This window comes from Prionailurus bengalensis, chromosome E1 (assembly GCF_016509475.1).
Source record: "Prionailurus bengalensis isolate Pbe53 chromosome E1, Fcat_Pben_1.1_paternal_pri, whole genome shotgun sequence".
Lineage (NCBI taxonomy): Eukaryota > Metazoa > Chordata > Mammalia > Carnivora > Felidae > Prionailurus > Prionailurus bengalensis.
Window position 1 is genome coordinate 26,178,921 of NC_057347.1, and position 23,653 is coordinate 26,202,573.

General features: G+C 34.6%; 1 protein-coding gene across 1 annotated transcript in view; it reads right to left on the reverse strand.

Moving 5' to 3' along the window:
- The window catches only part of BRIP1 (BRCA1 interacting helicase 1), a 210,524-nt gene that overhangs the window by 37,563 nt on the left and 149,308 nt on the right, over positions 1–23,653 (reverse strand). Inside the window, 1 exon segment of the mRNA XM_043583868.1 lies at positions 1,546–1,658. Within this exon segment, the coding sequence (XP_043439803.1) occupies positions 1,546–1,658 (113 nt within the window).

Below are 23,653 nucleotides of genomic sequence, written 5' to 3' on the forward strand. Positions count from 1 at the left end.
TCCAGTTATTGTAGTCTTATGTCATTAGCTATCTGTAAATATGAACCCAAATGCAATCTAATCTGCTTATGTGTAAATGGACTAACTAATGAACAAGATACTTGAGAAAAATTTAAATTCTGGATTTGGCTAGGTCAGATAATGGTTAGCGGTGGGTCTTCTGGCTGAACTGAATAGATGTCAAATGGTCATGTTTTCATGATTTTATTCTTTTTTAAAATATTTATTTTTATTTTTTGAGAGAGAGCAAGCTGGGGAGAGGCAGAGACAGAGCAAGAAAGAGAATCCCAAGCAGGGTCTGCATTGTCGGCACAGAGCCTGATGTGAGGCTTGAACACACAAACCACGAGATCATGACCTGAACCAAAACCAAGTTGGACACTTAACCAAATGAGCCACCCAGGAGCCCCTTATGATTTTATTCTTAACCTGTGTTCTTTTATTTTAATTATCTGAGTGCCTTATAGCCTCACAGGAAAATTACATGGCTTTAACTAATTATAATTTCATAAACAGAGAATATGAAATATTAAATTATATTATTAAAAATACAAGAATTACAGTGTTTATAAATTAAACGTTGATGTCCTACAATATGAAAATTATGCTGTAAAATGGTGATTTAATAACTAGTTGTACAAAACACAAATCTTAATGGACCAGAATCCTTAGATAAAGAAGTATTACAATTAAATGTTATTATTAGTTGATGTTAATTCTTTAGTACTACGAGTATAGTTTGTTTTATCTCTTCTTGAATAGTTTGCTTTATACCCATAAAATCATCAATTGGGTTCTGATGTTCACAAGGTAAAACGTTTATTGTTTGAGATAGTGGCTATAAACATTTTTGGAGTACCTCTTCTGTGTGGCATTCATTGGTCAATTATAAATCTATACATATTTTTTAAATCCTTTATTTTTTAAGTTTGTTTATTTACTTTTGAGAGAGACAGAGAGAGCAAGTGGGGGAGAGGCAGAGAGAGGAGGACAGATGATCAGAAGCATGCTCTGTGCTGATGGCAGAGAGCCTGATGCAGGGCTTAAACTCACCAACTGTGAGATCATGACCTGAGCCAGAGCTTGAATGCTCAACCGACTGAGCCACCCAAGTGTCCCAACAACAAATCTTTAAACTTTAGCAGAGTTTGTAGAGCTTCATTTGTTCCATCGATTCTTTTTAGCTTTCACTTGTGACATCTATCATTAAAAACATACCAGTTCCAGAGATACCTGGGGGGCTCAGTCATTTAGGAATTGGGACTCCTGATTTCAGCTCAGGTGATGATCTCACAGTTTGTGAGTTTGAGCCACACATTGAGCTCTGTGCAGATGGCACAGAGCCTGCTTGGGATTCTCTCTCTCCCTCTGCCCTTTCCCGACTCATATGCATTCTCTCTCATAAACAAACAAACCAGTTCCTAAGGTTCTAGTGAAATACAATTCTATCAAATTTATTATAAGGATTAAAGTAGCAAGACTATCTCTTCTACAGCCCTGACCAAAGGGTAATATTATAGTTACATTATATTAAATTTCACTTACCTACCTAGGGCCTGGTTTAAGGCCCTATATGCTTGAATTTCATACCATTGACGGCCAGGTAAAAGACCTCTCAGTTTGGAGTGCTGATCATTGTACTGTCGCTTTAGGACAACCTAATAATTTAAAAATATTAAAAATATAGTAGATAATTACGGCTCAGTTAAAAAACCATATTAACTTCCAACATTCTGAATCATTTTATTAGGGTAGAGAGATTTTGTTTTCCAGTATTTCAGTAATACATTTTTTTTCAGTTTATTTAAAACATGTTTACTCATCCTTACATTCCCTGAACTCCTACATGCAAATAATTAATTAGCTGTGTGATGAAATCAGTTTTATTGAGAAATAATTTACATAGAATAAAATTCACAAACTTTCAATGTACATGTAGATAAGTTTTGACAAATACATAGTCACGTAACCACCACTACAATCATAATTTAGAATATTCTCACACCCTCCTAAATGTCCTTTCTATTCCTTTTCAGTCTCTCTCCTTCACTGCTGACTCTGTCAATGATCTGCTTCCTGTTTTGCCTTTCCTAGAATTCCATGTAAATGTTATTATATAGTATGTAATTGCTTGTTGTTTTCATTTAGCATAATGATTTTGGAATTCATTCATGTTGAAATATACATCAGTGGTTCATTCTTTTATGTTTATCCAGCCTGATAATATCTGCTTTTTTGATTGGGATGTTTACACCCTTCACATTTAATGTAAATATTGTTATGATTTGGTTTAAATCTACAGCAGCAGAACACACATTCTTCTCAAGTGTGCATGGAATATTCTCCAGGATACATTATATCATATATATCATATAATGTATCTTTTACAACATCAATGGTATGAAATTAGAAATCTATTAACACAAGGAAAACTGGAATGTTCACAAACATGTGGAAATTAACACACAACTGAACAATGGGTCAAAGAAGAAATCAAAAGAGAACTTAAAAAATATCTTGATACAAATGAAAATGGCAACACAAAAAACCAAAACTATCAGATGCAGCAAAAGCAGTTCTAAGAGAAAAGTTTATAGCAATAAATATCTACAGTAAAAAAAAAAAAAAAAAAAAAAAAAAAAAATCTCAGATAAACCACCTAACTTTCCATCTTAAGTAATTAGAAAAGGAAGAACAGCTTAATCTCAAAGTTAGCTTAAGGAAGGAAACTAAGATGAGAGCAGAAATAAACTTTGAAGCTAGAAAACAATAGATAAAAATCACTGAAATGAAGAACTGGTTTTTTAAAAAGATAAAACTGATAAACTTTTTGCTAACTAAGCAAAAGAAAGGGTCAAATAAAATTATAAATGAAAGAGTACATTTCTGGGATAACCCAGAAGGAATGGGTAGATTCCTACAAATATACAACATACCAAGACTAAATAATGAAGAGAAAAAATCTGAACAGATCTATAATAAGAAAATTGAAGCAGTAATCAAAAGTCTCTGAACAACAACAACAACAACAACAACAACAACAACAAAAAATCCTAGGACTAGATGGCTTCAACGGTAAATTCTATCAAGCATTTAAGGAAGAATTATCACTGTTCCTTCTCAAATGCTTCCAAAATATTGAAGAGACGGAAAAACTTCCAAACTCATGTTAAGAAGCCAGTACTACTCACATACCAAAGCCAGATCAGGACACTACAAGAAGAGAAAATTACAGGGCTATATCCCTACAGGATAAACACTGTTGCAAAAATCTTTATCAAAATACCAACAAACTAAATTCAACATCACATTAAAAGGATTAGATACATGATCAAGAGGGATTTATTCCTGGAATGAAAGATTACTTTAACTATACATAAATCAATAAATGTAATAAACCACATTAACAAAAGGGAAAACAAAAATCATATAATCATCTCAAAAGAGGCAGAAAAAGCATTTGTGAAAATTCAACATCCTTTCATGATTAAAACTCTCAATAAATCAGATATAAAAGGAATGTACCTCAACATAATAAAGGCCATATATAACAAGCCTACAGCTAATATCATACTCTGTGGTGAAAAGCTGAAAACTTTTCTTCTAGTACCTAAGACAAATGTGCCCACTCTCACCACTTCTAGTCAACAAAATACTGAAAGTCTTTGCCAGGACAATTAGACAAGAAATAAAAGGAATCCAATCCAGAAAGGACGAAGTAAAACTTTGTTTGCATATGACATGATCTCATATGTAAAAAGCCCTAAAGACTCTACCAAAAAACTGTTAGCACTAATAAATGAATTTAGTAAAGTTGGAGGATACAAAAACATCATACAAAAATCAGCTGTTATTTCCATACACTAACAACAAACTATCCAAACAAACAAACAAACAAAAAAAGAAAAAAGAAAAGAAAAAGAAAAACAGTCCCATTTACAATAGCATCAAAAAGAATAAAATACATCAAAAAGAATAAAATACTTTGGGATAAATTAAACTAAGGAGGTGAGGAGCACCTGGGTGGCTCAGTTGGTTAAGTGTCTGACTCTTGGTTTCAGCTCAGGTCATGATTCCAGAGTCATGAGATTGAGCCCTGTTTTGGGTTCCACGCTGAGTGTGGAGCCTGCTTAAGATTACCTCTCTCTCTCCCCTACTCACTCTCTCTCTAAAATAAAAATAAATCAAGGAGGTGAAAGATCTTTACACTGAAAACTGTAAGACATTGATGAAAGCAACTGAAGAAACACAAAGAAATGGAAAGATACTATGTTTATGCATTGGAATAATTAGTATTGTTAAGATGTCCTTATTACGCAAAGTGATCTACAAATTCAGTGCAATCCCCCTCAAAACCCAAATAGCATCTTTTACAGAACTAGATGAATGGTAACTGGCTAGTAACCCACATGAAAAGATACTTAACTTTATTAGTAAACCAAGAAATGCAAATTTAACAGTCCCACTGTTTTTATCTGCAGAATACTGACAAATATTTACCACAAGTGTTTCCATTTTCCTACAAGTACAGATAGATAATATGTGCAAGGATATTCATAGCATCTTTCTACTAAAGACAAATAAGAAACAACCTAAATGTCTAATTATCAAGTGGATAATTAAATGTTATATTACATTTATTCTGAGATAAATACTAATTAAAAGAGATTTATATATTTTGACATGGAAATTTAGCCAAAATATATTTTGTAAATAAAAAATCAAGTAAAATACACACACACACACACACACACACACACACACACACACACAGAGTCAGGTATAATGTTTTTAAAAAGGACCATGATTTAGAAAGATGCCAATTCTAAACCAACTCCCAAAGACTTAAACCAAAACCCTGACAAAAATCACAGGGGAGACAGAGTTTAAAGATTATGTACTTTGAGGGATGCCTGGGTGGCTCAGTGGTTAAGCATGTGACTTTGGTTCAGGTCATGATCTTGCAGTTCATGAAGTTTGAGCCCCACACAGGGGTCTGTGCTGACAGCTTGGAGCCTGAAGCCTGCTTCAGATTCTGTGTCCCCCTCCCTCTCTTTGCCCCTCCCCCACTCATGCTCTGTCTGTCTCTGTCTCTCTCTCTCTAAAAAATAAACATTAAAAAAAAATTAAAGATTATGTACCTTGAGCTTTTCCAGAGTTCCCTAAAAACCTGTCAAATCATGCCCATGTAAGTTCAAGATCATCAGCTACTAACAGAACTACCTACAAAAAAAAATCAATATTCTTCAGAGAATAACAGAAAACAGAATCTCTATAATGTACCATCTACAATGTCCAGTGTACAATAAAAATTACTAATAAAAACGTGAGCCATAATCAAAGAAAGAAAAGAGTGAACAAAAACCAATCTAGCAAGGACCCAGCTACTGGAATTAGCCTTGTTGTAGCAATGACCTTGTTGTAGCCATTATAAATATATTTAAACAACTTAAAAATATATAGCTTAATAAATGAACTTTGGAGAAATGGAAACTATAAAAAAGACCCAAATGGAAATTCTATACCTGAAAAATATAGTAACTAAAATAAAAATCCATTGGATGGGTTTAACAGATCAGAGAAGACAGAAGAACTGGTAAATCTTAAGACAGATCCACAGAAGCAATGAAAAGCATCAACTAGAGTCCCACACACCAAAGACATAGGTATGAAAGAATCAAAGCATATGAAAGCAGTCAGTGATGATCTGAACAAATTTAAAATTCAGAGTTGAAACAGTACTAATACATTTGAGACAATACTTAGTACTTCAAAGGCTCCACTATTAAAGGATATCAAGAATCTCTTACTTTTCCAAGTGGCTGTGACTATATTCATTTTCTATCTAGGTACTAATACACAGTACTAACACATAGAGACTGTTAAATTAAACTTCTTTGCTGGAAAAGAGATCACAGTAAATCCTGCTGTCTAGTCAATTGAGCTTGATATTAAAATCATACTCCTTTTCTGGGAATGCAAGCTGGTGTAGCCACTCTGGAAAACAGTATGGAGGTTCCTCAAAAAACTAAAAACAGAACTAACCTATGACCCAGCAATTGCAGTACTAGTCATTTATACATGGGATACAGGTGTGCTGTTTCGAAGGGACACATGCACCTCCATGTTTATAGCAGGACTATCAACAATAGCCAAAGTATGGAAAAGAGCCCAAATGTCCATCGATGGATGAATGGATAAAGAAAATGTGATATATATATATATATATATATATATATATATATATATATATATATATATAGACAGACACAATGGAGTATTACTCAGCAATCAAAAAGAATGAAATCTTGCCATTTGGAACTACATGGATGGAACTGGAGGGTATTATACTAAGTGAAATTAGTCAGAGAAAGACAAATATCATATTACTTCACTCATGAGGACTTTAAGAGACAAAACAGATGAACATCAGGGATGGGAAACAAAAATAATATAAGAACAGGGAGGGGGACAAAACAGAAGAGACTCATAAATATGGAGGATAAACTGAGGGTTACTGGAGGGGTTGTGGGAGGGGGGATGGGCTAAATGGTTAAGGGGCACTAAGGAATCTACTCCTGAAATCATTGTTGTCACTATATGCTAACTAATTTGGATGTAAATTTTAAAAAATAAAAAATAAAATTAAAAAATAGGCTTTAATATCAATAGTGTACTTATATAAAACTGTAATTTAAAATTTTCTGTTAAAAGGACATTTTTTTTCCCTGGACTATTCTATTCTAGGTAATAAGAGACTGTGAACTTGTAAAAGGTTTTTCTTTATACTTGAAGTAATCTTTCAAGACAACAATGATTTTGTATCTTACCAAAATAACTTCATGCTGTCTTTTTTACCAGGTCTTTGGTTACTTAAGAATACTGAATCTCCTCAATATTAAAAGAGGTAAATTTTCCTTAAAAAAAAAAAAAAAAAAAAAAGAATGTTCCTTCAGTAAGTGCCTGTCCTACAGTCCCCATCTCAAGCTCGGCTTCCAGGGAAACAAACCCAAAACATGAAGACAGTAATGAAATGGAAAATGAAGAAGAGAGACATGGAAGATGGAAGGCCAGAGGATCAAGAAAGACAGACTAGAGGATAAATAACCAAAGAAATAAAAGGAATTTTTCTGGGTTGAAAAATGTCTTCAATTCTCTCAGATCCAAAGGATTCAACAAATGATAGGAATATTCAAAATCCACTGTCATCATGTAAGATTACTTGGAGATTCTAATCACTAAATGAACTAAGAAAAACCAATAGTACCAATTAGAAAAAAATAAACATCATCATTATTTGTAGATGATTTGAATATAAACCTAGAAAATCTAAGAACTGAAGTGGGAAATTATTTAAACTAATAAGAATTCTAAAAGATGGTCAAACTATGTAGTCAACCAAAAACATTAATAGCTTTCCTTCATATTACAATGACTATTTAGAAAACATAGTGAGGAGAAAATTCCATTCACAGGACCAACAGAAATTATCAAATTCCTAGGAATAAAACCAACAAAAATGAACTAGATCCATTTTTTAAAAGAATTTATAAAGCTTTGCTGAAGGACCAAAAACAAGATCTATATATAAACAAATCAAGGTTCCTAAAGGAGAAGACTATGGATGTCAAATCTTTCCAAATTAAGATATAAATATAATATGCTACAAATACGACTGCCAAACGTAGTTGGGGGGCAGTTTTGTGGTGTGTATACAGTCAAGAAATTAAAAATCAGGTTCATCTGGACAAATAAATTCTTGTTCTATTTAATTAAAGATATATTTTTTGCACAAGAGAATTAAAATTTTAAGAACTGTGAAAAAAATAAATAAAATAAAATCATACTCCTTTTCAAAGATGGACTCAATTACAGCATATAATGCTACATTCCTATTAAAAGCAGTGTCACATCAAAGGATACCACATACACAGCCTTCATATGGTCTTTATAAAAAATGTTAAAATTACATCATCCCAAGAGTGAACTACTTTTATACAAGGTCAGAATGAATGGTATACACAATTAGCTAAACACAAAGTCAAAATTGGAAAAGATGGGAACAACAGATTTTAATAATAAATGATAATAACATTTGTTGAGCTCCTATAATGTTCTAAGCACAGTGCACAGGAGTAGAGCTGGGAACTGAATCTAGGTCTCTTTCCAGAGCTTGCTCTCTCAAGAGTGAAAACTCTCGAGTCAAGACACTATATAGATTTCCTGAGTGATCTTGGGTAAATCAATTCTGTTGTGGCTTACTTTTCCTAATTAGAAATGGAATGAGTAAGAAAATCTAATTAAAGAAAATTTAAAATAGTTCTCAAATACAATGACAGCAATTTATTCACCTATAACTATCTGCTAGTATTGGAAGCTCACAGAAATTGACTACAGGGGTGCCTGAGTAGCTCAATCAGTGAAGCATCTGACTCTTGATTTCAGCTTAGGTCATGATCTCACAGTTTCTGAGCATGAGCTCCACGTCGGGCTCCACACTAACACTGTGGAGCCTGCTTGGGGTTCTGTCTCCCTCACTCTCTGCCCCTCCCCCGCTCTCTCTCTCAAAAAATAAACATGAAGAAGAAGAAGAAGAAGAAGAAGAAGAAGAAGAAGAAGAAGAAGAGAAGAGAAGAGAAGGAGGAGGAGGAGGATGGGGAGGAGGAGGAAGAAGAAGGAGAAGAAGAAGAAGAAGAAGAAAGGAGAAAGAAGAAGAAACAATTGACTATAATACCCAGCAACTAGTTATTGAATATGAAACAACAGGAACTGCTCTTTCTTCACTTAGTCAACTTTTTAAGATCTCATATGTAGTATTCCTGGGGAAGTATATAGTATATTTTTGTAGTATAAGCCTAATTAAAGGTATAAAGAGTTACTTTCTTGGATAAATTCTGGACTTTCAAGATAAATTAACAAGTTAGTTTTAAGAAGTTGTGAAACTACTTAGGGCGCCTGGGTGACTCAGTTGGTTGAGCGTCCAACTCTTGATTTCAGCTCAGGTGATGATCTCATGGTTAGTGGGTTTGAGCCCAGCGTAGGAGCCTCACAATGACAGTGCAGAGCCTACTGGGCATTCTTTCTCTTCCTCTCTCAGTCTCCCCCCCTCCTCCCCTCTCTTGAAATAAATAAATAAAAACTAAAAAACAAAAAAAGTTGTAAAACTACTCAAGAGAAAACAAAGTCTCTTCAATACACTCTATATTACTATTAACCTTTTTAAAGAAAAGGACATGTGTTAGACGAGAAATCAGAAGAGTATACTTCTGACAAGTAGCTTTCAAATTGGTAGGAAAGAAATTGTACTTTATATCCTCTCAAAATAACCTGTCAAATTTCTATATTAAAACTTTATAACTAGAATACAAAGGAAGTACACTTTCCTTTAAGTGTTATAGGTTATATTTTAAAAAATAATATAATAATATGGCATCATAGGAAAGGTTAGATAATAGTATGTAAAAGTAACAATTCAGTGATAAAGTATATTATAATATGTAGAGATTAAAAGAAAATATACTTTAAAAATTCTATCCAACTGGGAAAAATACATATTTCCTACCTATCTCTCAAAATATAACTAAGTAGTTTCTCTATATTCTTTGACGGTACCTGCCAACCCCTGCCAAATTGTAGCATTTATCCTTTGTTAGACATAATAGCTTAAGGGTTTTCAAATTTCCCTACACCTTATTCCAGACAAATAGTTCATAATGATCACTCTGCCTATGGTAACAGTTGTTCTAGGATATGTTAGTTATAAATGAAACAGAGATAATGTAGCAACTATTAGATTAAATAAACAAAATTATCTCTCTTTAGTGTTTTAGTTTTCATTAAAATGAACTAATTTTTATGTTTGACAACATGAATTCAATTTCTTATAAGTTTTCAAATATTCTCTACCATCCAAATAACCTTTAAAATACTGTGAGTATTTTACCCAGGAAAATTATTTTAGGCGAAAAGAAAAAAAAACTTTTGAAGGTAAATTGATATATATATATATTTACCTTCAAAAGTTTTTTTTTCAATTAACATATTCAATTAACATTTAAATATTTTTTATTATATAAAGAAACAAACTCTTAAAAATTAATAAAAAGAAAATATTGTCTTGGGGAAACACATTTCATTAGGGAAAGCAAGGTTAAGGGTTTAGAAAAGGTAGGAAGATTGTATACTTCATTATAATGACATCAGAATCTATTTCACTGTACACTTAGGGATTATCAGGCATGAAAATCAATGCCCAATTTAAAATGACATAAAGCATATGTGAAAAAGTCAGTTTCTCCTGCCAGCAAATAGCCTAAATGTTAAGTAAACCAAAGGCTGGAAGGGATTAGTTGAAATGTCAAAAGACAACCTTTTACTTTTACCTGCTCATCCTTATAAATGCATTCTCATCCCTCAGGCATGATTTCCAAACAAATAGTTTCAATGTGCAGCAGCAAAAGGCCCATGGCAAGCTCTGCCATCTTGTAACTGTCAAAGAGATTAGTCTTTGATCTATTTGGGAGGTCATGTCCACATTCACATTAGCAATACAGTCTAACAACATTATACCTGTTGACCAATCCTTCTTTAATGCCTAATGAGACAGACATTTTATATTATGGAAGTTAACTGTGAATGTTTTTTCTAAGTTTTGACAGAAAGTAAACACTATAAACTAAGCTGAAGTGTGGTTTGGAAAGATGATCTTGTAGACCAGTTAACATTACTTTTCAAATACATTTTACAAGGCTTTCCCAAAATAGAAAGCTATATTTAATCGTACACTCTAGAAGAGTTTAAGCCACTTGGTCCCCACCCCCAATAAATTAGTATATGTGTAATTCTGGAGGGGTGTGTAAACAGCAGAGAGAAATCAAACTATTTTATCAAAGGTTGCAAACTGAGGGCCCAAACTTACGTTTCATGTGGCTCTTACCGTAGCTTAAAATAATTTTAACTATTTGCCAACCCTCAACTAGCTCACTCATTTAAATAACCTGTTTAACTCCTTTAGTGGCTTGAGTCTGCAACCCATTGGTTCAGATGCTGCACTGAATTTTTTTCTTTTCCATAATGAGTTTAAGTTCACAGAAAAAAAACAAAAAACAAAAAACAACCCTTAATATAGTAGTTTCTGGGCAACTAAAAATATCTGTGCATCAAAAGCTAACCTGATGTAAGCAAAGATGAGATCCTGAACAGCAGACACAGATAATCAAGACTGAGGTGACACTTAGAGAATTATGTAAAAATACCCAGATAACTATTGTCAAGCAGAAGTTAAATGGTTCTGGATTCTGATTTTACTATTACACTATAATATACTTGAGATCAAACAGTAAGTTTCTCAAGTCCTTTAATGACTCAGTTTTACTGGAGACAGTATACGTACTAATCTACTGAACGGGTATAGAATATATAAAATAACCAAAAGGATTATACTGTATATGTCAACAAGAAATTTAAGTCACACTTTTGAACACTAGATTATTTTTTCAACTTAGTCAAACCCAACAGTGTGGCCATAAGTAGCTCTGCATGATGAGAGTATCATTTTACACGTAGCTTCTGAAGAAATAAGTGGTGTGATAAATATGAACTGGAATTACAAATGCATCTCCTCACTTTATTGCCTTATATAAAAGACCGGGGAATTTATCCCAATTCATATGAATATGTATTATGATTTCCGTATTAAATGCTTTTCTAAAAGCAATCACTAGGGGCGCCTGGGTGGCGCAGTCGGTTAAGCGTCCGACTTCAGCCAGGTCACGATCTCGCGGTCCGGGAGTTCGAGCCCCGCGTCAGGCTCTGGGCTGATGGCTCAGAGCCTGGAGCCTGTTTCCGATTCTGTGTCTCCGTCTCTCTCTGCCCCTTCCCCGTTCATGCTCTGTCTCTCTCTGTCCCCCCAAAAATAAATAAACATTGAAAAAAAAATTAAAAAAAAAAAAAAGCAATCACTATAGGCAGAATATATTTTTTTCCTCATATGTAAGCTTTAAAACAGAAGTTCAAGCATCAAAATAAGACTAACAACAATCAGCTAAACTTATTATTAAAAATATTTTAAAACTTTGCTTCAAAAAAATAAACATATTTGTCCAGCAAACACTCAAGATGCATACTTTTATCTTTTGCCAAGGTAAAGGACCTAAAACATAAACATTTATAGCAAACCAAATCTGGAGACAGAGTCTGTGCATTAGAGACATTTACTGCTTTATATCATCACAGTATAAACACTTTTTATCAGGGTATCACAATATAAATTCCAATGGTTAGAGTTCTAAACTCAGCATAAGATCTTGCATGTAAAATAATTTAGCTAGATAAAAGGAATATAGCTGGTTTTATTTCATCTGGCATATTTTCAAGATTTCTGAAACACCAAGTTAACCAAATATAGTATATATATTTTCTTAAAAGGGGGAAAAAATGGATTTCTGCCAAGACTTAAGAAGCCAGGCTCCCTTTTAGAGTTAAAAAAAAAAAAAAAAACCACAAAAAAAACCACACACACATTAGAGATGGTTTTCAATTGTTACTTACTTTTCTTGTTACAACAGGAATTGACCACAATAATCTACTAAGAAATAAGAATCAAGACATAGTAACAGACACAGTATCAGTAACATAACTTATTTCACATATGCTTTAAGGCTGCTTTGGGTAACACACTTTGTACAGAAAAAAATCTATATTGAACTCTGTGTTATAAATTATCATTGTTAACAAAAAATGGCCTAGAAATTTCAAATATAAAAAAAAAAACATTCTCCTCAAACTAGGCATCTCTTATTCTCGACATATTCAACATATTTTACCTCAACTAGTTATAATAATTTAGCTACTATCCAGAATAGCTTATTGGTAACTCAGTAACATCTAAGTAATTCTGAACAATGCAAAAACATTCTGTCAGTATGGTGCATTAGATCTTTGGGTTTTTTTTACTAAAAAAATAATTTTTCAAGATAAGATAATGAACCCAGAAAAAAGCAGAAATTAATATTTTTCTATTAAAAGAAAAAAAAGACAGTTAATATTTTAAAACATGTAAGAAACCTTAAGTTGAATACACTCATTCTATAAAGGGCAAAGTTAAAAAAAATCTTTTAAATACTAAGTTTTGTGGCAATTTAGTTAGGCTACCCATACTAAAATATCATCTACATAAATCTGAAAATGCTTAAGTTATCATCTCTAGAAAAGGTCATATATATATTCATGCTATAGTAGGTTCTGAGGGAAGGAGGTATAATGGAAAAAATACACAGCTTGGATTCAAGGCTTTGACACTAATTAGTTGTTTGACCTTGGGCGAGATACAGTACCTCCTCAATTTAGCTTTCTTTTTTAGTTTCCTCCTTTGTAAGTGGAAGAAAACAAGAAAACATAAGAAAACAATTCCTGCCACACAAAACAGTAGAGCATCATCACATACTGGAGGTAAGCGGACTGGAGTCATTACATATCCCATTATTTCTAAAAACCAATGGTTTGGGTGGGCTTTACATTCTGTTATACTATATTGTTGCACATATATGAAAGAAGTCACAGGACTAATAGAGACAATGTGGGCCATCTAGCCAATGTACGCCATCTCTTAGGCTGTTCACCTCAAATTAGGGCTTTAACACCTGGATCAACTCCCTATGAAGGCATTTAAACTGTTCTATTCAGTATATAGGCACATTATCTTAGGTAACATAAAATAAATTTCTTCAGTTTATGATGTAGCTACTTTTTCATCAAATATCAATGAAAATATGTACTTTGGCAGGACATAGAGAACAGCGTTCAGTTTTGAAACACAATTTTTGCTAAATAATTTCTGCAACTGATCTTAAATTTTCTGACAAATTATAACATTAGCACTTTTTAATATCTTTCATAATATTCTTTATCACTTTGCAACCCATGAGCTGTATTTGAACTATATACATATAAAATACATTAGTGATATAATCTATGGAATGAATACATGACTGCTACTTTATTAGTCTGAATATTATCTCATTTGCATATCTTACGATCTAGAGCTTCCCTCACTATGAATAAACTTGTCTAGCAATAACAACCAATAAAATGAAGTAATATCATACGTAAGAAAGCAATGTGAGGCTGTAAATGGAACTCCAGGCTCTTAAAGGAATAAGCTAGTATTAAGAGGCTTTGATGGGGCACCTGGGTGGCTCAGTCGGTTCAGCGTCCAACTTCAGCTTAGGTCATGATCTCGCAGTTCGTGAGTTCAAGCCCTACATTGGGCTCTGTGCTGACAGCTCAGAGCCTGGAGCCTGCTTCTGATTCTGTGTCTCCCTCTCTCTCTGCCCTTCCCCTGCTCATGCTCTCTCTCTCCATCTCAAAAATAAACAAACATTAAAAAAAAATTTTTTTAATTAAAAAAAAAAAGGCTCTGTTAAGGGGAATGAGTAGTGCTGCATTCAGCAAGTGACAGATTGCTGAATTGCGGCAAGTGACAAAATGCAATACTAAGCACTTTGGCCCTGCGGTGGAGTGGGGTGGGAGAGGGGGTGCTGGATAAAAGTTTTATGGCAATGGCAGGCATAGAAAGTAGAAGGTAATCACAGTAAGAGGAGGCTCAGACTCAGATTTCACATGATTAAACACTGTGACATTTAAAAACAAACATGGTCACAAGAAAGTGTGCATGTAACAAAGATTATAGAAGTACTGAAAAATACTGCAATACACTTAAAACCTTGAAACTGCTTATTACCTCCACAGCCCAACAAATGAATTACGATACTTTCTCCATCTAGATTTTTATTACATCCAAATTTATCTTTCAAATATAAGTATATACTTGATTTTTTAGAACAATTATTCCTTTCTACCTTTACAATATTATTGTTAGGAATATTTGATTTAGAGCTTCTAAAATGTGCATGTAGAAGTGTGGGAATAAAGTATATGGGATCATAGATTTTATTTATTTATTTATTTATTTATTTATTTATTTATTTATTTAAGGTTTTAAGTTTATTTATTTTTGAGAGAGACCGAGACAGCGGGAGTGAGGGAGGGGCAGAGAGAGAAGGGGAGGGGAGAGAGAGAATCCTAAGCAGGCTCCACACCATCAGCATGGAGCCTGATGTGGGGCTAGAACCCACGAAACCATGAGATCATGACCTGAGCCGAAATCAAGAGTTGGACTTTTAACTGACTGAGCCACCCAGGCGCCCCTGGGATCACAACATTTTAAAATCCCATACTTAATCTTACAAAGTAATGAAGACTTCTAGTTTCAGAAAGGAAAAAGACATAAAAGACATAAAAACTTCTCCAAACTTAAAAGACAAATAAGAGAAACAGTCCTCATCTTCAATTAAACTAAGAGACATCTGCGAACTCAAAACCTGATACATGAATGTGAAAAGCAGATGGACAAAAGGTGTATGACTGAGCAGAGAGGTGAAAGTTCAAACCAAAGTACCCACAGAGCTACTGATGGGAAATAAGCCAGTTAGGCCAGCAGGAGTCCAAAAAAGCTCAGGAAATGAAAGTATAGATAAACTGCCGGAGGACTGTACTATGAAGATGAAAACATTTAGGAAGATTTGAGACTCAGGAAACTTAGGATCCAACACAGAAGATAGGCAAATCAAATTCCCAGGATGACAGCAAAAGGAAATCTCAGGAATCTGGCAGTTAAGTGGGCTAAAGAACAACTTGGTCTTGCTTGATTGAAGTAGGAGATCAGGAGGCTCCAGGAGCAATGTCTTCAGAGGGAAAAAAAGGACTGACCTAATATCTCACAGATCTGATAGGAAAACTGTATTGAGAAGTATTGCATATATTCATTGAAGGGTGACCCAAAATTAATTTAAAGATCTTTTAGGGGCACCTAGGTGGCTCAGTTGGTTAAGATTGAGCCCCACATGGGGCTCTGCGCTGACAGCACTGAGCCTTCTTCGGATTCTCTTTTTCCCTCTCTGCCCCTCCCCTGCTCATGCTCTGTCTCTCTCAAAATAAATAAATAAACTTAAAAAAAAAAACAACAACACCAAAACACCCAAAACAAAGATCTTTTGAAAAGGAAAAAAGGACAGAGGGCATTATTAATAGGAAGATAAAAAGTTCAAGAAAGGAAGGAAATTATTTGACTACAATGAACAACATTTTCTTTTTTTATTAAAAAAAAATTTTTTTTAATGTTTATTTATTTTTGAGAGAGAGAGAGACAGAGCATGAACGGGGGAGGGGCAGAGAGAGAGGGAGACACAGAATTGGAAGCAGGCTCCAGGCTCTGAGCCATCAGCCCAGAGCCCGACGCAGGGCTCGAACTCACGGACTGTGAGATAGTGACCTGAGCTGAAGTCGGACGCTTAACTGACTGAGCCACCCAGGCGCCCCAATGAACAACATTTTCATAGTCATGATGTGAATATTGATTATGGATTTAATTTTTAAAATGTGATGTAACTATGTTAGGAGGAAAAAGAAGGAAAAGGTATATAGTAAGCTAAAATCCTTATCTCAATATAGCAAATAAATACTTAGGTCTAAAACTGATTAAATAAAGATAAAATATGGAGTAAATACCAGACAAAATAGCTAAAAGAAGCGAAAGTCGCTGCCTCTCAGAAGCAAGGGCTGGGAGTGGGGCAGAAGCCAAGATATTGTTAATATAAGAAACAACTGTATTTTGTATAAATTAGGCTCTTAGTAAAAGCTTTATTGAACTTTTTTCAACTTGATAAAAAATAATTAAAAGATAAACAGATTGCTCATTTTAATTCATGACACACACCCATTATGTCTCTCTCTCTATATATATATTTATATATATCACACATAAATATTTTTAGAGAGAGACAGCATGAACAGGGTAGAGGGGCAGAAGGGAAGAGAGAAAGAGATAAAATCTTGAGCATTTACCGTGCTCAGCACCCTATGCAGGGCTCAATCCCATGACCCAGGGATCGTGACCTGAGCCAAAGTCGAGTCAGATGCTCAACTGACTGAATTACCCAGCTGCTCCTATGCCTTATTATATAAAGCAATGGTGCTCAACTGACATTGATTTTGTCTACCAAAAGATTTTGGCAATGTCTACAGACATTTTTGGTTGTCACAACTAGTGAGGAGAGAAGGGTTTGCTACTGGCATCTATAGGTAAAGGCCAGAGATGCTGCCAAACATCCTACAATGCACAGAACATTGCTCACAACAAGGGGATTTGATTAAGGAAATATAAATAGGCCAAAATCCACTGCAACAAAAAATTCTACTCTAAAGAAAAAGAAAACTTTCAGAGAAGTTAAAAGTCAATTCCACCACTTCCCTTGAGGTCAGTGGTGCTGATTATGCTCTAGGCCACTGGAAGTAATGTGTCAATCAACCTCATAAGTTCCCAGGGTGATAATATCACTTTTAAAGCCTTCAACCTACTATGAGAACAAAAGTAAAATACAAGTCAATAAAGTTCTTGTTCTTGCCAACAAGATGCACATAAGAAAATATAATTTCAAAAATTTTCATAAACCAAAAGTTTTTATTTGTTAAATATCCAAAGCTTTAATTTGTAGCTATATTCAGGCATGGCTTTTTATCTGTCCCCCCCCCCCCCCAACAGAACTAGAATGACATGATTATTGGGAGGAAAAGAAGGAAAAAGGCTAATGAAAACTGCTTGAAATTTTGTGATTTTAAATGTTTCTTCCCCTGATCCCAAAACATTCCTTTAAGAAATATGGGAATTTTTTAATTTAAAAATTAAAAATACCTCAGCCATTTATTTTTGTGTTTTTATGCTTGTTTGTTTTTTAAAAAGGATGGGAACAAGGGTTTGGTTATCTCAGTTTTCACTGTCCACGGCAAATTACAAGTTGTTAAATTAGATTTAAACTAGATTCTAATTTTGTTATTTCAAAGTGCACTTAAAACCTACTTTAATAATACTTTTGGCCAAACTATCTTGAAAAAAAAAAAAGCATTCTGAGGAGGAAAAAAATGTTTAAGTAATTGAGGATAAACTCATTCTAGACCTTCAGAGGTGACATGGTTTTTCCTCCATATCTGTGCTTTGGTCTAAGTGTTTCCAAAAATTCCGACAGCAAATTGCTGGACTCCTAAATGTTGGGAGTTTAGTATTACAGCCCTTTAAGTTTATATACATAGCCATTTCCCCTGGGTAACCACATGTTATTATTGGGGCTAGATCCAGGTGGGTTTCTGTATCAGATGCTACACTATAACTAAAAATCCACTACACTCTGACCTCAGGCTCTATTCCCAGATCTGGTTTCCCACAGGACAGCTTAGAATTTCCCTTGGCTTAGAATAGTCTCAAATCCTTAAAATGGCATACAGAGTCCTAAATGATTTGGCTCCTTAATATCTCTCCCAGTCTCTATTCACATGCCATTCTCCCCCACTCTCCACCTCAGCCTCTTTCAATTCCTGGAAACTGCTTATCCTCTTTCACACCTTTAGAGCCTTAGCATAGGCCACTCTTTCTGCTGAGAATACTCTTACCCATTCTGTTCATCTATATAAGTCTTAGCCTTCTAGGACAGTATTTAAGTGTCAGCCTAAATATCACTTCCTCAGGAAGTCTTTCTTTACCCACAAAGACTGGGTCAGGATCCTGTTATACATTCTCATAGTTCTTGTGACTTTTTCTTACAGCATTTATCACGACTGTAATTAACTTCATTACTTTAATGTCACTATTCCTTGCTAGACTGTAAGTTACATGAGTCAGAGGGCTATAATCTGTATAGTGGTTCACTGTGTCACCAGTCTATTAAAGTACTTGGTACTCTTGGCAGATATTTAAAAAAATGGTTGTTTTGGTATTCTGAATAGTCTTAACGATATTAATAGTCTTATTGTAATCTGACCTTTGGTGAGGCCATTCCACTTTATCAAATGTTTGTATGCTTCAATATCATTGTAGACAAGATTCAAATCTCATCTCTCTGTCTCCATCTATTTTAGGCAAATCTAAGTAAATGGATATCTGGATGAGAGGTGAAAGAAAGGTATTCCTTAATTTTACTTTCTCTAAGTATTTGAACACTCAGATTCAATCCCACCAAACACTGTAATACATTCATGTCCTTCACTAAAGACTTTAGTAGTATACAGATAGCATCACGTTCATTTAAAAAAATTTTTTTAAGGTTTATTTATTTTTGAGAGAGAGACAGACTGTGAGTGGGGTAGGAGCAGAGAGAGAGGGGGACACAGAACCCAAAGCAGCTCTAGGCTCTGAGCTGTCAGCACAGAGCCCGATGCAGGGCTCGAACTCATGAACTGTGAGATCATGACCTGAGCCGAAGTCGGACACTTACTGACTGAGCCACCCAGGTACCCCAGCATCATGTTCATTTTTATACCTACTGTATTTAGTACAAATTAGGCTCTTAGTAGAAACTTATTACATGAATGAATACATGAATGCTACAATACTCAAGATCATCAGCACAATTATGGAAGTGATACAAAAGGAATAGATAAACCTACTTAAAATTAAGAATAGTTTCTGTTTCCGAAATTGTTTGTCTTGATATACTATAGCCCTTTACATTCCTGCCTTCATTCATCTACTGATGAATATACACACTGCTGCCAAAGGAACAAGGAATAATGAAGAATCAACAACAATCTCCTTAAAAAGAAAGGTCAGATTTAAGAATTCATATATTGCTATCATCTAATAATACTTTGATACTTGAGGTGGCTCAGTCCGACTCATGCTTGCGCTCTCTCTCTCTCTCTCTGTCACAAAAAATAAACATTAAAAAAAATTTTTTTTAATTTTTTAAAAAAAGTACTTTGACACTTGAAAACACTGGTTGAATGTGGTTTAATGTGCACTGTTTTATTAATGCTGATATCTTTTTTAAAATGTTTATTTTTGAGAGAGAGAGAGAGTGTGAGCAGGGGAGGGGCAGAGAGAGAGGGGCAAAGGATGCAAAGCAGGCTCTGTGCTGACAGCAGAGAACCCGATGCAGGGCTGGAACTCACAAACCATGAGATCGCAACCTGAGCTGAAGTTGGACTTAACTTAGCCACCCAGGCACCCCGATGGTGTTATCTTCTGGGGGCATGCAAAGGCTAACAAGCCCTTTTCTGAGGTTTATAAAATGCCAAGGATGCATGGAAGTCTATAAATTTATACATGTTTGTTATAAAGTCAATAACTAATTTAACATACCTATATTTTTCATTTATGAGTATAACTTCTAAAAATTGATTAAAATAATATATTCATATAGTTCAGTACCTTCAGAGCTAAGAGAAGTTTGCTAAAAAAAAAAAATAGTTACTGTATGTCAAAACTAAGATAACTAATCAGATCATCCTCTGAATTGTAAAGTTTCCAAATAAAATCAATTTTAATAACTCAACATACTATATTATAAAGAAAAATAATAAGCACATAAAATTTATCATCTTAAGATATTTCAATTGCTATAAGAGCACTTCTGAAATTGAATGTTACCATCAAATTTTATGAAACCAATTATAAAAATCTAAAATACCACTTGAACATTTTTGAAGTATAAAATTTTTTTGCCATATTCTGTGGTTTTATGAATTTTCCACAGGGGAGTTAAAGGCACAATATCCAGGAAAAAAAAATTTCTATATACTACCAAACTATGTTAAGGAATATAAATAAAATTTAATTTTAAAATCTAAATATTGTACCTTATAATGTCTCACAAATTATGAATATGCCACCAATTTGAGATGTAGATGTCTGAATTAGAAAGTTGAAGGTTTTTGTAGCTTTTAGATCATACTAATTGGCCAAAGGATTTGCTTTAGATATCCATTAAATGGCAGCCTTGTTATACTGTGACTTAACTGCATTAAAAAAACCTTTTCTTTCAGTTATACTTTTCCACCGACATCTAATCATATAAAGGCCTTGGTTCACTTTTCTGCCCCTCAAATACTATGGTTTAGTGCACAGAAAGTTTTCTTTTTAACTATTACACGATTAAGTATGTCCTTATAGAATGATCAGAAGCATCTGGGAAAGGTGGAAGTGAAAAAAACCCTCACTGGGAAAGTTAGCTTAATGCTTGCCCTTCAGAGTGGCCCATTATCAACATTTCATAGTGGGTTTCTTTATTTTCAGGTCCCTGAGGTATGTGCAATAAATTATGACTTGAACTAAACAAGTCACACTTGGCTCCAAAATGAAATTTTCCTACCTCTACTTTCTAGTCCCCAAGGTGGGAAGAGGAAATCCTGGTCACAGCCAAAGAAGTCATATTTTTGGCTCTAACATACATTTTCCTGCTTCTCTAAAAGCCAAACTCTGCAACTGAGACTATAAGAGTCTTAAGTTAGTATTTTAAACTGTATTTCCATTTTTATTTCCATAATCTGTGTCTCAAATTTAAGAAAAAAATTTTAGTATCATAAAATTAATGTCATTGCTTTTTCCCACTCAAATCACTTTTCTAACTCAGACACTGATCTTAATCTTCTAAAATATGAATTCAAATGAAACAATGAAGAAAATAATGTAGAAATAGATTGTTTCATTTCCAGAAGCTGTAATATTTAAGGTTTTCAATATAAATAGCTTCCACTTATTTCTGTGTGATAGACTGAGTATTAATATAAAAGTCCTATTAATAAAGTCCTAAGTTATCCTAAGTCTAGTAAGTAATTTGAAGCACTATTTTAGTTTTGGAAGAGCCATTTATGGAAATCAATTAGTTCATCATCTCATTTTACCAAAACAAGAATATGGCAAACATACCATAAGGTGACTCAGAGAGTTGTGTCTTATATAATCTTCTCACCTTAAGTATGAGCAGAACCTGTGACTTGCTTCTTATCTATCTTGTTGACCTTGTGAAGAAGTTAACTGCCATGTGGTGAGAGGGCTTGTGAGAAGGCCACAGGGCAAGGAACTCTGCATAGCCTGAGATGAGAGTTGCCCCCGGTTGGATCAGTCCTACAACCATAAGGAACTGAATTCTGCCAACATCCTGGATGAGCTTGGAAGAAGACCCCAAGGTCCAGATAAGAACACAACCCAGCCAACATTTTGGCTGCAGCCTGTGGAAGCCTGAGGAGAGAAGCTGATTAAGCCATACCTACGTGCCTGCCCTACAGAAACTGTGACATTTAAGAAATGTGTATTGTTTTAAGCTACTATGTGATCATAATAATGCAGCAACAGAAAAATAATATATAAAGAGTGACAATCAGTATAACCAATATAAGACACCCGCTTCATTTATTATTTTCTACTATGTATTAGTATAAAATGGTACTGGGATTGAGCATTTTCTTCTGTAACTCCTTTAATGACTGTAACAACACACCATATTGCCTCATTTAAGTCATATTAATGTTCACTAATGTCCTATTATCATCTAATAATGATTACTATCATTACCATGTTTTAATTAAAGTATATAGAACTGGAGGATTTTTTTAAAGTTTACTTATTTAGAGGGGTGCCTGGGTGGCTCAGTTGAGCGTCCAACTTCAGCTCAGGTCATGATCTCACGGTTCATGAGTTCGAGTCCCGTGTCGGGCTCTGTGCTGACAGCTCAGGGCCTGGAGCCTGCTTCAGATTCTGTGTCTCCCTCTCTCTCTCCTCCTCCCCTGCTCATACTCTGTCTCTCTCTCAAAAATAAATAAAGATTAGGAGCGCCTGGGTGGCGCAGTCGGTTAAGCGTCCGACTTCAGCCAGGTCACGATCTCGCGGTCCGGGAGTTCGAGCCCCGCGTCAGGCTCAGGGCTGATGGCTCAGAGCCTGGAGCCTGTTTCGGATTCTGTGTCTCCCTCTCTCTCTGCCCCTCCCCCGTTCATGCTCTGTCTCTCTCTGTCCCAAAAATAAATAAACGTTGAAAAAAAAATTAAAAAAAAAATAAAGATTAAAAAAATTTTTTTTAAGATTTATTTTTAAGAGAGAGAGAGAGAGAGAGACAGAGAGACAGAGAGACAGAGAGACAGAGAGAGCAAGCACGTGCACATGTACAGGAGAGAGGCAGAGACAGAAAAAGACAGAGAATCCCAAGCAGGCTCCATGCTATCAGTGCACAGCCCAAAGTGGGGCTTGAACCCATGAACCATGAGATGAACTGAGTGAAAACCAAGAGTTGGATGTTCCATTGACTGAGCCACCCATGCGCCTTAGGATTGTTGTTTTTAAATAACAGTGTCAAGTAAAACAAACAACAAAACTAAATACTATTTTAATAACTTATATTAAATAGAAATACACACCTCAGAGATATTATGGGTTTGATTCCAGACCACTGTGATAAAGCAAATATGAAAATAAAATGAGTCAAGTGAATTTTCATTTCTCAGTACATATAAAAGTTATGTTTACACTATACTGTAGTCTATTAAGGGTGCAATAGCATTATGTCTTAAAAAAAAGAAACAACATAAACGCCTTAATTGCTAAAAGTGCTAATCATCATCTCAGTGAGTCAAAATCTTTCTGCTAGTGGGGCTCCTCCCTCAGTGATGATGGCTGCTGACTGACCAGGGTAGTGGTTGCTAAAGGCTGGGGTGGCTATGGCAGTTTCTTAAAATATGACAACAATGAAGTCTGTCATATTGATTGACTCTTGCTTTCATAAACTCTCTCTATAGCACATGGTGCTGTTTAATAGCATTTTACCCACAGTGGAAT